The sequence below is a fragment of the Oryza sativa genome, chromosome 12 (genome assembly GCF_034140825.1).
Source record: "Oryza sativa Japonica Group chromosome 12, ASM3414082v1".
Taxonomy (NCBI): Eukaryota; Viridiplantae; Streptophyta; class Magnoliopsida; order Poales; family Poaceae; genus Oryza; species Oryza sativa.
In genome coordinates, this window is record NC_089046.1 from 9615781 (window position 1) to 9632788 (window position 17008).

Here is a 17008-nt window from a genome sequence, read left to right on the forward strand (position 1 = left end):
GCCGCAATCGCCGCGCCTCCTCCGCATCCGCGTGACCGCGCGCCTCTCACGAGTAGAGCACCTCCCGATCCGATCCAGAGTTCCAGACGGATCACCTCCCCTCCCCTCGGCAAATCACAGCGCCCTCCACCCCGGATCCCTCGCCTCCGCGTCGCCGGTCTGCCTTCGCGCCGCCCCCGGTCAGCGCCTGCGAGGAGGAACGCCTCGCCGGTCGCCTCTCCAGTCTCCCACCCTCCTCCCAGTCGCGCAGCTCGCGCTCGACCTCCGACGATTGCCTGTCGCCGCCGCCTCAGCTGGCATCGCCGCTGTCTCCTCAGCCTCCGCCTCAACCGGCATCGCCTCGCATCGCCGTCGCCTTGCCCTCACCGTCGCGCCGCATTGCCGATTTCTTCCCGCCTGTTTGCATCACCTCCACGGTGAGTCCGTCGCCGACCCCACGGCCGCGTTCGCCGGGGTCACCGGTTCCACGCCTCAAAGCCCGGTCGCAAAACCTTCCCTGCATCGACGCCTCAATGGCTGGCCCACGCGTCGTCGAAGCCAGGGGAGTCGGGCGCCTGAACGGTCGCAGATCATCTCCAACTGCCTCTCCGATTGATGAAGCCGCACCCTCTGATTGGTGAGTTCAACCATCGGCAGCACCATCAGCCGCCCGCGCTCTCTGATTGGACGAGGTCAGCATCATTGGCAGCAATATCACCTTAAACTTTGCTTGCATTATGTGATTTCAGCATTTCCCTTCTCTTCAGAACTAAGATTATTACTTCATGTTGAGTTTTCATATGAAGTATTCTTTATATTGCAGGTTCAAAGGCACAGAGAATCCACCATTACAAGAACATTACAAGGGGGTTTGTTTTTCAGCACAAAAGGTAGAAGCTTGTGACATAATAAGATATATGTGGAACAATTGTATAGTGTATAGGCACCAAGTACAGGGCTTGCGATGCTTTAATTTGATTCCGTTGTTATAGATCAGAAGCAGCCTGCTATAGATTAAAAGCAGTCCTACTGTCCACAAGGATCACTAGAAGATAATATGCCCTTTGAATGCTAAAACGGTCACAGTGTGACAACATGCTTTGAATGATGGCTTTCAAGGCTAAACATTTCTTTTTCAGATTTTCAGGGCAATGGTGGTCACTGGATTGAAGACAATGGAATTGTATTCTGATCTGTGAATGCAACTGAGGTACCACACTTCTTATGCAGCAAAAGTATGGTGTGATTCGTGAACCTTCCATGAACGGCTGAACTCGCAGGTCTAAACTTCATTTGTCCTGAACCTGAAGTTCTGAACTTCTACTTAAGTCAAGTAGTACTGAACTTCTTAATGACCGCTTGTTTTTTAAGAAAAAAAACTTGGTTTAATCTGTAAACTAACCGTACTTGTATGGTTATTTTGATGATTGCAGGGAGGTCAGGATCTTCAATCTCTCTGGTTTCAGGTTAGCAGAGCATATGTTTTGAGTTTTATTAAATATCGATCTTCTTGTGATATATATATGTACTCTGTATGCCTAATTTTTTCAGGAATATTATGGATTCAGTTTGGCAATCTGTTCTTCACATCTGGTACATCGGCAGGTACTCCTTAATTTCATTTCATTGAGCTTTTGTACAATGGTTCTCAGAATTTTTTTTGGTTATATTCCTTAATGGCTTCACTCAAATGCTTCTTGCAGGGGAAGAAGAGTTATATGCAGCCCATTTAATTTCTATGATTTTTGTAGACAGCATCAGATAGTACTGTTTGTTGTTTGCCATGGAGGTGCGACAGCAGGGCAGGTACGATCACATGTATACTCCATTCCAAACTTATAACTTCACTAGGCCATGCAAACTTGGATAAAATAAGTTAAGTATTGGATCGATGGAAGTTGCTTCTATCTATACTATAAAAAAACCCTTGCAGCTGATTCGGTGTGGATTGTTGTGCCCCTTGAAGGTACACTTGGCAGCCACCGTGTATTGATCCGATCCATGTGTGACCCTCTTGATCCCAGGCACTAAAAATTTATAGCGGTGACTTTTTTCGGTGGATTAATTTGTTAAATCAAATACCACATTTATTAAGGTAAGGTCAGGAAGGCTGTGGCTTCCACTTGATTGGTACTCCATAATAGTGCCAAGTAAAATCAGTCTCACTCTGTAGTGGTAGTTGAATGAAGTTCAGTTCCTTACAGTATTTGTTGCTTTTCAGATTTTTGTTTACTTCTCATTCTGTCAGACCAAATCATTCTATAGAAGAAACAATAGCACATATTTTATTAGCCTGTACAGAAACTTGCCTTTGCAGTGACATGGAATGTACTGGTACAATCAATACATAGTGTAATGAGATGTATATTTAAGATTAGGGCCTGGAATGTGTGAGAAGTAAAGTGGATTGGGACATGGTCTGAATCCAACGATCTGAAAATGAATGTTAGGGAAGATAAACATACAAATATTATACAGATAATTTTCTAAAGCTATGTTTCTTGTCATCACTTGTTCTGGATAAATAGGTATCTCACATTTAGTGATAGCATGTTTATCTTTGTCTCTTGCTGATTAGGGTTGCATTATTTTAATTAACATATTTCCTGTACATAAGAGATATGTAATAATACTGGATGGTATGTTTATCTTTGCCTCTTGCTGATCAGGGTTGCATTGTTTTGATTAACAACATATTTCCTATATAGAAGAGATATTTAATAATACTGAAACTCATTAGCTCTTTATATTAAAAGGACATATTTCTTAGAAGAGAGCTTGTCTAAGCATGGAAGCAGGGTTGAGGCCAAAAGTGGCATTGGAAGAGAGCTTGTCTATGCATGGAAGCAGGGTTGAGGCCGTGCTGTAGCGTGTAGTTTGACAACTTGACATGTTAAATGAAGGTTGTGCCAAAGTGGCGGATGCTACGACGAAACACTGTATTAAAATTAATAAAGTTGTAGCAGTAGAAAGATAATCTGATGTAATATTGTATTTTTTTTCTGTACACATGATAACTCAACTATAATCAAAGGATGTGGCTGGCTATTTATTCTTTAGATGGCTTCGATTGAACTTTTGGCTCTTGGAAGGATGTATGCCGCTGGAAAGCAGAAACATACAACAGGAATGGCTTGCAGCTTGCTGACAAATACTTAGCTTGAATGCTTGAATCAATGATAACCAAAAGAGTATTATAGTCATGGCAGAAATAATCAAAAGACAATATATGTTTCAGTAAAGGATATTGATTTAAGACATGCAAAAGAAGTAATGATAAGAAGAGTTATATATTTTGTTGTTAATACCTCCTATTATAAATATTTGAGGTTTACTCTCCGGTAGGGTTTAAAAAAAATTCAAACTTATTAGACTGGCTTGATAACAAAAATGTTTGGTTTTGTGTTTTCGGCAAGTTTAAAAATTCAAACTGACTTTAAATTTTTGACAAAATTCAACCATATTTTACCTGAAGTCAATGGTTTTTGCAGTAATCGGTTGGGTCGTTCGCGGTGCATACTTACCCAAAAAAAGATTCATACTTATCTATCTTGATTTCTCGAGGAATAGCTCAACCATTCTTTTTGGCATGGATATGCATTGTCCTCGTATAGTGTATATTGAATTGATTAGATATAATCGTTGATGATCTTGAATAAATAATTTTAAGTTATATCATAATATTTTTTTGATATATGACCTTGGACTGAAAGCTTAAATGGACAGATTTTAGGAACATTATTTTAATTGCAATCGAATTTTAATAACTTATTAAGAAAAATGTTATGACACCGTAGCGTTAGGACGGGTATATTACTAGTCACTATAAGGCCCCGTTGTAAGCGTAGTAGTCAACGGATTTTTGCTGTAAATTATTTGCACCATGCTTTTAAAAATACGATTTCTCATATTGGCCGTGGGTGATCTGTTTAGACTACTTGTTTTAAACTGTTCGTTGGCACCTTTTTGGTAAATACGTACTCAATCACTTAAATATTTACGGTGCTATGAAATATTATCAACCACCTCGACCTAGAAAAGCTCTTGATCAAGATGGGTTTAGAAAAGATAAAAACCGACTAGCAAAACTGATTTAGAGATCAAACACTTGTTTTGTGAGTAAATTGGAAGCATATCGCACTTTCACGGTGAAGGCATACGATTTACCGTGCAAATGCATAAAGATGGATGAACTATGATATTATTAGGTAGAACATAAAGTAGAAAACATGACTGAAAAAAGTTTAGGTAAAATTATGATTCGATTCATTGTCCAGTACAAGAGTCAGGAGTTAGAATCGAATCGACCGTAGCCCTTACAAAGCAGGTTGGTCTTACATCCACAAGCATTCTCCATATTAAGCATTCTCCATATTTTATTTTATTCAGAGATCAACTAGGACTAAATAAAACCTCATGTATAAGCAAACAAACACGAAAACAACCATAGTTTTGGATTTGGACTCGGGGTTGCCGGTCCGACCACTCAGACAACTAAGGTCCGACCGTCCCTATGCCGCTGGTTGGACCGACATCGTATAGAAGGCCCAGGTCCTTTAATTTCCAAATCCCGCTAAAATTTACTATATTTTGTACTTGGTGCCATATTTGGTTTTCAACACTGTTTTGTTACGTTTTTGTAACCCATGATATTTAATTTATCATCAGTAGACCATCGATCAACCTCCATCCGCGTTTCATCCAATTCAGACGCTACCTAAGAGGTTGTAGTTTCTTCGTCAACTACTTCCTCCGTTTCATAATGTAAGTCTTTCTAGTATTGCTTATATTCATATTGATGTAAATAAATCTAAATATATATGTGTGTTTAGATTCATTAATATCTATATGAATGTGGACAATGCTAGAAAGTTTTACATTATAAAACGGATGGAGTAGACAATATTACTTGGCTAGTAAACTAAGCTTGATCTGTTCTGCCATCTTCTCATATGATTTTTTTTTTCACAACTAAATGAAAAAAAAAATGCTGCTGCTAGCTACTTACAAAAGAGATATATAGCAGCCGCGTCAGCTTATTGCTGGATGAATGATGGAGAATAAGTGAAGAACTACGGTACACGCCCGTGACTTACCCCCTCCGTCCCATAAAAAATAAATCTAGTACCGGATGTGACATATTCTGGTACAATTAATATGGACATATGTATATCCAGATTCATAGTACTAGAATATGTCATATCCGGTACTAGGTTGTTTTTTTATGGGACAGAGAGAGTAGCTGTAGTTTCGATCATGTCAGACGGTCGGAGGAGCCGTTGAATTCATATTGTCAGACGTTTCCATAAACAAAAAAATCCAGCTGTGTAGGACAAATTCTTATGGTGCAAGTAAGATGTGCATGCAGATGCGGTTACTATGCCTATAGAACAGGAATAGATTAGTCTCTCGAAAGAATATCGCATTGTTTTTTCATGTTATTTAAATAGTTATAAGAAAATTAAAAAAAATTGATAAGATAAATTAATGTAGGATATATAATTCGAGAATCTATTTTATACCACTGAGTTTGTCATAGTTCAACAATTTACCATTGACATTCTCTTTTTATAATATACTGATGACTTATCAATTATTCAACAATACGCCTTTGGCCTCCTTAAAAAAATATGAAAGTTTATATATAGGTTTTATTTTTTTTTACATTTTGACATTTTTAAAATATAACTTATATGTTATATGCTATCTAAAATGCTTTTTTTTTGTGTTTTTGTTTTTAATGTAAATTATCTTTAACATGCTCCATAAGATTTTTTTTCTATTATCTCTTGTGTAAGCAGTTTGTCTCGATATACCTAAAAATATTTTTCCTAAAGTATAAAAATACCAAAAAAAACTTAAAACTTATTATATACAAACTTCTCTGTTGTGTAAGAAGGTCAAATAAAAAGTTTCATATTTTGTTTTAAATTCTAATGAGATAAATTAATTGTTAGCCTCGTATGTCTCTAAGGGTATTTTGGTTTTTTTTCTGAAAAAGGCTCAGCACAGTGGTATATTATAAAATAATTGATAAAATCACTGGTATTGTTGATTTCTAGTATCGGCAATATAATTTATAAAGTGCACTAGATCAATGAGAGATGGTGACACAAATTTATACTGGTTCATACCCTCGAGATGTGGTAATACCCTACTCAAGTTGGTGCAGATTGGATCTATGCCGGTGTGCGCAAGTCAGTGATGAAGCAGCCAATGGCGCGTATAAATGACGGAGTGTCTAACCCCTAAGGGTTTCTCCCGGCGCGGCGCCCTTTATATAAAGCTAGTGTCACCGGTAGCCAGTTGATACATGCCATCTATTTACAAGGGATAAGATTGATTTCCCTATCCTATATCTCTTTCTTAGATTACAAGTTAGCCGCATGGGCGTTGGGCACTTGGCCCATCCCATGCCGCACAGCCCAAAGGCCTTTCCTTAGGTACCCAGGTACCATGTACCCCATAGGTAATATTGTAGAAAGAGAATATTAGTAGTAAATCGTTGAATGAGATAAACTCAGTGGCATATAGGTAGATTCTCTCAACTCTATAAGCAAGCAACTTAAAATTCGATCCACACAAGTTGTAACAAAAAAAAATAATAAGGAGTATTGTGCACATACTTCAAATTCAATTTCATTCTTTTTATACTTAGAAATGCAGACTTGTAGTTATTGAACTAGGTATATTTATAAAGATTAATAATATTGTAATTTAAGTTCTTAGATTTGTTTGTTTCAAATTTTAAAAGAAGAATGAATCACAAGCAAAACATGAAACGGAACAAGTATTGAAAAAAACATAAATAAGTCTATGAATGATGGGGCTCGAACAAGTTGGTAGGAGTAAACCAATTTAACCACCGCACTAGCTTCGCTAACTAGGCAGCGGCGTGGGGTAGGGTGACCGGTGGAGAAGGCAGTGGCAATGCCCGGCGCCTACGACGGTGGTGCGACGGAGCGAGCGCGAGGGGTAGGGTAAACGGGGGAGAAGGCGGCGGCAGGTTGGCACACTCAACCGTGAGCGAAGATTCCTTTTTTTTCTTTTTCTTTTGATTGATCGGTAATTTCTGTAACCAATGTTTATGCGGAGCAGAGATTTCTAATTCCAGAGATGGATCGAACTCGTGGCATGAACCATTGGATGAAAAGATCTAAGGGTTAGAAAAGACGTGTGGATGAAACTGGTATATTTTTTTATTAGTATAGATTTGTAAAAAGCACCACATATGTCACTTGAAGTTTGATGTTCTATCCCATAAGTCCCCATAAGTCCTTTTGTTGCAAATGCTCACCTATGTAATCAAAATTTTTTTTTTCAAAAACCACCCTGGTGCATACGTGATTAACCAAATAAATATGTTTTCATATATTATGAGCCACTAATCAATATGTCTTTATCAAAATTAAATACTTCTAGAGTATAGTCTTGACATGATAAAGCCTGAGTTCCACTCGAAATACTCACGGCCATAATTGGCCCGATCTTTTGGTGAGTTGATGATAACTACGATTTGGGAGAAACGTTGACGACTCGACTACGACCGTACAACACGTTGTTGTGTTGCGCCTTACCGATCGATACACCTCTCCATGCGTTGTTTATCTTGCTGATGCAGATCAACCTTATTCCTACAAGCAAATCGAATAAACAAGTAAGAATAATAAAAAAAACAATCTGAATTACAAATATAAATTGAATACAAATGATAAGTTGGGGTTCTGTAACGAGTAAACCGGTGATCTAACCGATCACGGAATTACACGACAAAGTAAGTGAAACTAAACTTTAATCTAATCAAACCCGAGAAACGATGCAGAGGTACCTAGCTATTTAAGGTGGTGGGAGGACGACCTAGGTGCCCTAATAGTCATGATCCACCTGGCTGTGGTGCACCCTACATGGCTGGGGTGCACCCCACATGGGCCCTACTTGGGCCGGGGTCCCAGATGAAGTTACAATCCCATGAGGTCCATTATAGGCGACGCAGCATATTGTTTCTTTGATTGCGGTTATGATGGAATTTGGGAACACGACTGGATCACAGGCCAAAAACAGAGCTCGTATGCAGATTTGGCGGCAGTTTGAAGTTAGCAATGTAGCTGGTGGCCGAATCGGATTGTAATACTTGGAGGACTTGATATTGATATCCTTTTATTGATTCATGATGTGAGCACGGTTGTATCCATAGTAGCCATAGTTATATCATGACACTTTTTGAGATTCCACAAATAAAAAATGCTTATGAGAGCTTAAATGTTTTCGCACTAAGTTTCGCTATACCCAAAACAAAATTTTAATGAAACATGAAAAAAATAATCTAAGATTGAGACTTGGCTAGCTTAGCCTGTGGTAGCCCTAAAGCGATATTAGGCTGATTCACTTAAAAATATATGGACTGAGATGGTTTTTACAAGAAAACAAAGTAAGGGATGGACATTTGTAATAAAATAATAAAATGTCAAACGTCAAGTGACATATGAGGTGCTTTTACAATTTTCCCCAAATATAAGGAGGCTGTTGACCATGCTGTAACACATGTCCTAAATATTTTGGTTACTTCTACAATATGCTTTCTCCGTCCAATAATATAAGAGTATTATTTCCAATTTAGCACAAATTAAGTAAGATGAAAAAGTGCATCTAGGACTTCAAGAGTACACATTGGATCTGCACGAAGTACACTTTTGAGGAACAAACTATTGAACTTCGGCATATTAGTACCAAGTACACGTGATTTTCGCCGTGCTTTTCTCAAATGGGAACGGGTGGGACTACTGATCGTTGATGTACTGATCCTATCGGGATCGGGATAACCAAAACTTCCTATAATCCTGAACAAACGCCCGGGGTGGGGGTGGGTGTTGTGTTTAGTATGTACCACATTGGATGTTTGGAAACTAATTAGAAATATTAAACTAGACTATTAACAAGACCCATTTCATAACCCTGAACTAATTCGCGAGATGAATCTATTGAGTCTAATTAATCCATGATTAGCCTATATGATGCTACAGTAAACATATGCTAATTATAGATTAATTAGGCTTAAAAAATTTATCACGCGAATTAGCTCTCATTTATATGTAATTAGTTTTGTAAGTAGTCTATGTTTAATACTCCAAATTAGTGTCAAACATCTAATGTGACAGGGACTCCAAGTTGGTCCCTGGATCCAAATAAGATCCAAAGTTGTGTTCGGCAAGTACTCTTCCTAACTTTACTTTCTCGTTTTATGTAATCATGTTTTCTAAACTGTTAAATATTATATTTTCTACCAGAAGAAATTGAGAAATTTGTCTTAAAATTATATTAATTTATTTTTTAAGTTTTTAAGCTAATACTTAATAAATCATATATAAATAAGTAGCTCGTTTTATGTACATAAGAGATGAGTTACGACCACAGCCAAGAGACCATTATCCCCTATAGTATAGTGCTGGAGAGAGGGAGTATCTGGTTGTCGTTCTCCGGGTCAAAACAGAGGTTTCCCCTACGATTTGACAATTGTGTAAGCAAACGACACCGATCCAACAAATCATAGTGTTTCCTTGCTTGTTGCCGAGTTGTAAAAGTTCGATTTTGACAACGCAGTTGGGGAGGAACCACTAGTGTTGTGATGGTAGAGTCATGGGTGTATGACTTCACCCACCAAGATTTAAATTTCGGTGTCCATAAATATTACACACATGTTGCTAGGTTTTCAACATGACTTTAGTGACATCAGAGATGTGTTGTTGTTTTTGTCTCTTAAGCATTTAGGAGACGCATTCGTAGGGATGACTGTGGTGTTGCGTGTATAGTGGTGTGTGCGTGCGTATGTCATGTTTGCTTCTTTTTTTTTTTACATTTGATCCTTTTAGAAATTTATTTTACAAATCGGCCCTAAAAAGCTTATTATTGAAGATTCTTTTCGTGGCGTCAGTGTTATTGGCGCTGTGGTCAAATATTGTTGTGCCAATTATGTTGGTGCCATGTCCTAACCCTCCGGTGAAAGCAAAGTCACTAATGTGAAGGGGATGGCGCCAATGTTGTCGACGCCGATGACCAATTTATAATTTTTTAAAAAGAACCTATTCGTAAAAAAAAATTCAAATTATAATAAAAAATATTTACATATAGGACCCTAGAGCAATTATTGGCACCGAAGACCTATTTGTAAATACTTTTATTACAAGTAGGTTCTTTTCTGCTACGAGTACATCCTTTTTAAAATTTTACAAATATATTCTCGGCACCCAACGATAATTGGCATCGTCCCCATTCATATTAGTGACTTAACTTTTACTGGGGCGAGGGGGATGACGTCAATGTTATTGGCGCTGTTATATTGGACCACAGCGCCAATAACGTTGGCTTAAAATAAGTTTTTCAAAAGAACAGGAAGGTGAAAAATCTAGTCTGTGGTGTAATTAAAAAAATAAATTTTGACAACGCAGTTTTGCGAGCCCACAGGCCGAAATACCTGACTCACAAACTCCGGAGTAAGTTCACTTTGGGTCCCTCTATTTGTCACCCAATCTGATTTTTGTTCCTCGATCGCAAAACTGGGTATAATAGGTCCCCCAACTTACGAAACCGTTTAAATAAGGTCCCTCGGCAGTATTTGACTCCGGTTTTAGCTAAGGTGGCGCCTACATGGCAAATTTAACTCGGTCTTTGTCTGATGTGGCATTGAAGTGGCGCTTACGTGACAAATTCGATCCAAAAAATAAGAAAAACCTATGAGACTCACATGTCAGTTTCACACACACTGTAACAAGAAAATGGTGGGGTCATCCTCACTACCCCTTCTCTCTATCCACTCTCTTTATCCTCTCTCTCTCCCTCTTCTCTCTCCAGCCGGAGGGTGGGGTGGAGCAGTGGCGGTGGTGGAGCGGCGGCCAGAGTTGAGTGGGGAAGGAGCGGTGGCAACCTTCAACATAGTATGTATTTGGGGTAAAATTTGTGTGTGTGCTACCTTCTCTCCCATGACTTCTTGGATTTGGGCGACATCGCCGGAGATGCTGTGCATCACCTCGCCGGTGCTCACCTCCGTGTCAAAGAATCCGATCTCCTGCCTCAGCACCGCCTTCAGGTACTCACGCCGCATCCGCAGCGCCGACCTCTTGCCGATGATCCTCCAGCAGGTGATCTCTGCTTGCACAGAGTCAGAAACTCATAATTCGATTCAAGAGATTCCCAAGAATTGAACTTTGTCATGGTTAATTCGCAAAAATGCTCATCAAGATAGGCTCCTACGACGAGACCTGCAGCAAGGAACGCCATGTACACACTAATCTGCATCAAGCAAAAAAAAACGAAAAGGAGAAGATCGGATTTGTATCAAAGCTGAGAAATCGAAGAAGGAGAAGGAGACGTGTAGCTGTTCGTGGTTGTCGCGCGAGAAGGAGACCTCGCGGGAGGCGGCGGTGGCGGCGGCCTTAGTGTCGCTGTACCGGCGTCGTGGCCGTGCGCGGAGTAGACGGCGGAGTCGGCAACGACGCTGTCGTCGTTGCTGGCGAAGGAGGTGTTGTGTTAGGCACCACGACGATGGCGCGGCTCGCGTCGGTCACCACGCTCTGCAGCTCCAGCCGCCTGCCGCCACCGGCGACGGGTCTGTGCGCCGACGAGGAGATGTCGCGGTAGTGCGGGCGGGTGGACCGCCTCGACATGTAGTAGTCCCTCGCCGTCCGCCGAAACAGCGCGGGGCGGGGAGGAGTGGGCCAGGCACCTGATGGCGACGACGGCGGAGGGCGGCGGGGTGGAGGAGTCGGAGTGAGGAGGAGCCGGAAGGAGGCGATGCGGGCCGGCGGTTGGCGTCCGAGGGAAGGAGGCAGCCACACGGCGGCGCCAGACCTGGCACGACGATGGGCCGGGCCGAGGCAAGGGCGGTGGCCGCAGTGGTCGTCGTCGCGCTCCACCCGCCGCTCGTCGCCGCTCCACCCGCCGCCTGCCACCTCTCAGCTCCGTCGCCACCCATCTGCGCCGCCCGCCGCCGCTCGCTATTCTCAGGGGAGAGAGAGAGGGGGGAGAGAGGGAAGAGGAAGTAGAGAGAGGATAGAGAGAGGGGATAGAGAGAATGGGTAGTGAGGATGATAGGTGGTGTCCACGTGGGCCCCATCATTTATTATTATTGTGTGTGAAACTGATATTTGGGTCCTATAGATTTTATTATATTTCGGATCAAATTGCCACGTAAACGCCACGTCAGATAAAGACCGAGCCAAATTAGCCACGTATGTGCCACCTCAGCTAAAACTGGGTCAAATACAGCCAAAGGAACTTATTTAAACGGTTTCAAGTTGGGGACCTATCGTACCCGGTTTTGTGATCAAGGGACGAAAATCAGACTGGGTGATAAATAGAGGGATGCAAAGTGAACTTATTCCCACAAACTCCTATGCCCGAGAAGCTAAACAATCCTGGCCCGGCCCATTACTTTTGATGGGCCAGTATTGCGGGCCCAAAAAACAGGCCTTATCGTCTCGTGGAAGCAATCCGCCAATCACGCCTTCCTTATAAACGCCCCCGCTTTGATTCCTCTCCATTTCGAAATTTCCGACCGTTGCTCCTCCCCCTTTCCTTTCCCCACCCAACGGCATCTCGTCTCCACGCGAGGGATGGCGGCGGCGGCGAGGGAGGCGGCGGAGAGCCCGAACCCTAGGTCGGCGCCGCGGCGTGCGGCGGCGGCGGCGGCCAAGGACGCCAGCAGCTTCCTCAGCCCGCGTTTCCGGTCGGCGGCCGCGCAGGCCGGGTGGGACGAGGAGTCGCTCCTCCACGCGGCGCTCGTCGTCGAGGACACCCCCGTCCGCGAGTCCCGCCGCAGGAGGCGGGCCTCCACCACCTCCTCCTCCGCCGGCGGCGGCGGGAGCGCCGGATCTAACACTAGGTAGGTAACCCGATCCCGCCTCTGCCTTCCTCACCTTCCCCTTGGTTGGTTTCTTGTACCTTTTCTTGGTTCCGGAGAAAACGTTGCGTTGCTCCAGGAAGCGGAGGTCGTGGAGGCAGCCGCCGGGATCGATCCCGCCGGTGGTTTTTCTGCTCGACGACGACGAGAAGAAGCCGGATACCACGGCAGGTTGGCGATTGCTTCTCGCTTGCTTTGCTGATCGATCCATTTCTTGAGTGTTTCTTGGTGGGGTATCTCGAATTCTCGATCCGTTGTTAATTTGGGGGATCTGCAGATGGCAAGAAGGAGGTGAAGGAGGAAGAAAAGAAGACCGTCGTCGTTGGGGAGAAGGAGGCCTGTTCCGAGAAAGCAGCGGCAACCAGCGAGCTGCCCTGTATGGATCGCCTCCGGGAGGAGCTGTCTTGTGCTGTAAGAGGGATTTGCTGCTTTATTTTATTTCGATTGATATTTTGCTCTCGCATAGTTGATTTGACGTTCTTGGAGAGTAATTTGTCTGTTGGATTTTTTTTTCCTTTTTTGCAGATATGTTTGGAGATCTGCTTCGAGCCGAGCACCACGCCTTGCGGGCACAGGTAATTTTATACTGTACTGTTTATTCGAAAGGAAGTGGCTTAAATTCAGTAAAAAAAGTATCATGAAACAAAGCATTATTAGCTTCTGCAATCGAAAGGGATTTGGCATAGAGATGCATGTATGTATCTATCAAAAAAGCAGTGCACTGACAATTTCAGGAATTAGTATGCTTTTTGCTGAATTGTGTTGGTGTTTTGCATCAGAATAAGGCAAATTTTATTTGCAATCTGGATTTGCAGTATAGATATCCTGCAGTTTGTTGTCTGTGAGTTATGATTTTGCTAATATTTGGTCATTTTGCATTTTATTATGTAGAACAACATTACTCATCTCACTCGATAAATTGTTCCGTAAATCATTTACTCAAATCATATTTACCACTATTCAGTCATCAACTACTAAGTTCAATATCACTTCCTTGAACTTGATTAGGTCAACACATTTTAGTGGAAACTGGAAAACATGAACTGGAATCAATTTGAACATTTCCTTGTTCTGCATAACTTTTGGAACCTCGTAATAGTTGCCCTTTTCAGTTTTCACTAGTCAGCTTCTGAAAAATATGCTTAAATTTCAGGAATTAGTATTATCTTTTCTGTTTAGTGAATTATTCGTCGTCATTTGAATCTGGACTAAAGTGAAACATATTTCTAGTCCATATTTACAGTTTTGAGATACCTTGAGTTTTTTGCTTTGAGTTCGACAGGCATCTGCCTGGAAGAAAAATGATAACTTTCATCTATCATAGCTGGAGTAGACAGAACAGATACTAAATATTTCCTTAAATTTGGAATTTACCACCTTTTACAAGTGGTACTCATCTTAGTTTTCATATAACCGTTCATAAATTGTTAATTGAAATTCTCTCCCCAAATTGTATCCAATGGTACCCTGGTGTTTGATTCAGGAACAAATGTTGTGAGTGAAATGTTGTTTCCTGAGGGAAAATTCCGTTGTCATTTACCCATTTGGACCTGGATTAAAACAAATCATATTTGTCATCTAAAGATTACAGTTTAGATTACCTTCAAATCCTTGCTTTGTCTGTGTTGATAGTTTGTCAGCTGGAATACGGTAGTTAATTTTCATCCATTATAGCTGGAGTAGACAGGCTGGATACTAAATATTTGTTTAAACTGGAAATTTATCATTTTTACAGTACTACTCTTCTTAGTAATCACTACAACCAGTCATAAATTATTCCATGAAATCATCTTTATCTCCGAATTATATCTACCACTACCTGGTTAAATACTGTTTTCAACTTGACTTACAGAACAAATGCTTTCTCTCTGAATTATAATGATTTCTCTCTGAGTTTGATTGAGAGAACAAATGTGAGAGAAATGGGAGCTGTCAAATGTTTTATTATTCCTTTCTCAATGGTACAGAATTACCAAGCTCATATTTTTGTCACTAATTTTGCTGAACAGCTTCTGCATGAAATGCTTAAAACATGCCGCAGCTAAATGTGGAAAAAGGTGTCCTAAGTGCCGGCAATTAATCAGGTAAAAAGCTCTACAGTTGTGCAATGTCATTTTCTCGTAGCATGTATAGTAAAGAACTAAACGAATTGTACCCTGCAGCAATTCAAGATCTTGCACAGTCAACACAGTGCTCTGGAACACCATCCAGCTGCTATTTCCTAGTGAAACCGAGGCAAGGAGGACTTCAATCGCTTCATCCTCAGAAACCAACGACGACTTGGCGCAACAAATCTCTCAAAGAAGTAACAGCATGGCACAAGGTGGCATAAGAAGCAGCAGTTCCAATGGCATCGGCTACATCACGCAGCGCAGCACAAGAAGCAGCGCTACCAACAACAGGAGCTTCACAACAACAGGCAGCAGAAGAAGCACCTTCGTCGCACAGGAGGGCAGCAGCACAGCAACAGGGAGAGGCTTTGTCCGGGCTTCGCAGCTGGTCCCTAGTGCCAGGGTCGTCTCAGTGAGATCACACCAGTCTGATGACGCGGCATTGGCGTACAGGCTGCAGCAGGAGGAGTTCATGACGGCTTTCGAGAGCGAGGGCGAGAGGCAGCCACCTCGGAGCAGCAGCAGCACGGTGTCCGCTGCTCGAGCGAATCTGAGAGCTATGGCCTCCCGGGCCATTCGTCTCCGAGCTCGTGGCTGGCCTGTCTAGTTTTGGTTGCCTGTTTGTTCTAATCTTTTCTGCTTACTAATTGCTGATTCTTCCTCATAGTCATAGCAGAAGTGTCGTGGGGTATTCTATTGAGTGGACAGATGTAATTTGCTACGAAATAATGGTTCTTCGCTGTGTCAAGTGGCCATCATTCGTTGGCACTCACAAGGTTCAGTTTGTGTAACAGTCATATGGCATGTCAAGTTAACTCAACTTGTTCAGTGTTATTGTTCCTTGCTAATTCGAACATAGTCGGTTTAGCCTGCTAATGTGCCTGCTTAGCTTTTATTCCGTTTTGTTTTTTTTTCCCAGTCAAACTTCTTTATATTTGACCATGCTTATAGAAACATTTAGCAATATTTACAATACAAAATTAGTTACATTAAATACTATATTGAACTTGATAATATGTTTGTTTTGTATTGAAATATTGCTATTTTTTCTATAGTTTGATCGGAAAAAGTCAAAACGACTTACAAGATGAAACGGACATTGTACATTATAAGGGTAAGTGTTAAATCTTCCCTTCAACTCAACGGTGGAACCGCGCCTGGGCTTGAGACATGGAAAATTTTTGATGGTCTTATACTTAGAAATTGATCAGTACCATGCCTCAGCCCTAGGCTTAGGGAGTGTTTAGATCTAGAGTATAAAGTTTTGGTATGTCACATCAGATATTATATAGAGTGTCGCATGGGTGTTCGGGCACTAATAAAAAAACTAATTATAGAATATATCAGTAAACCACGAAACGAATTTATTAAGCCTAATTAATCTGTTATTAGCAAATGTTTACTGTAGCACCACATTGTCAAATAATGGAGCAATTAGGCTTAAAAGATTCGTCTCGTAAATTAGTCGTAATATGTGCAATTAGTTATTTTTAGCCTATATTTAATACTTCATGCAGGTGTTCAAACGTTCGATGTGATAGGGTGATTTTGGGGTGAGATCTAAACACCCTCTTAGACTGATTATTTAGACTGCTTGTTTGGACTAGTAAGAATAAACATATAGCCTAACAATCCTACAAACAAAACCATATGCTTCAGCGTCTCGTCCTCCAACTCCTAGAAGGCTAGAATCACTGTGATATAGCCGCGGCGGTGCATCCGCTTCAAGTTCCAATTCTCAATGAAACTGACTTGTTTCAAATAAACTGCAAAAGCACGCACAAACGCATCACTATACATACGAACAAACTAGCTTTATTTTTATTATGTTGTTGTTTTTTTAGAAAAAAAAACTGACTTTACTATACTAAATAATAGATATGCTTCTTTCCATCTATAGATGCGCTATAATTTATTGGGTAAATTGTAATTGCGATAATTTATTGGGTAAATTGTAATTGCGAGGATAGAATGTAGAGAGGGGTTTTATGGACCTTACATCGTACTTTTGGATAGCTTTAGTCTT

The 17008-nt window shown here is 41.3% G+C and overlaps 1 protein-coding gene and 2 long non-coding RNA genes across 7 annotated transcripts; 2 read left to right on the plus strand and 1 right to left on the minus strand.

Moving 5' to 3' along the window:
- On the plus strand, positions 1-3038 carry LOC9272277 (uncharacterized). Of its 4 annotated transcripts, XR_010738684.1 has the most exons (8): positions 1-671; positions 803-869; positions 1119-1259; positions 1413-1445; positions 1531-1584; positions 1683-1785; positions 1946-2074; positions 2736-3038. It is a non-coding gene; the product is annotated as an uncharacterized lncRNA (long non-coding RNA). The 4 variants fall into 4 exon arrangements; XR_010738683.1 differs by lacking the exon at positions 1946-2074; XR_001541820.3 differs by lacking the exon at positions 2736-3038 and having other exon boundaries at positions 1946-2392.
- A 7583-nt stretch (positions 3039-10621) lies between these two features.
- On the minus strand, positions 10622-12007 carry LOC107279553 (uncharacterized). 2 transcript variants are annotated; one of them, XR_010738501.1, is made up of 3 exons: positions 11378-12007; positions 11232-11262; positions 10622-11118 (listed from the first exon to the last, which is right to left on the minus strand). It is a non-coding gene; the product is annotated as an uncharacterized lncRNA (long non-coding RNA). The 2 variants fall into 2 exon arrangements; XR_001541741.3 differs by lacking the exon at positions 10622-11118 and having other exon boundaries at positions 11161-11262; positions 11378-11667.
- Positions 12008-12515: 508 nt separating this feature from the next.
- On the plus strand, positions 12516-15858 carry LOC4351944 (uncharacterized). Its single transcript, XM_015762796.3, has 6 exons — positions 12516-12853; positions 12951-13042; positions 13149-13282; positions 13397-13446; positions 14881-14955; positions 15034-15858. The coding sequence occupies exons 1-6, from the start codon at positions 12585-12587 to the stop codon at positions 15587-15589; spliced, it is 1176 nt and encodes a 391-aa protein (XP_015618282.1). The 5' UTR covers positions 12516-12584; the 3' UTR covers positions 15590-15858.
- The last annotated feature ends 1150 nt before the right edge of the window (positions 15859-17008 follow it).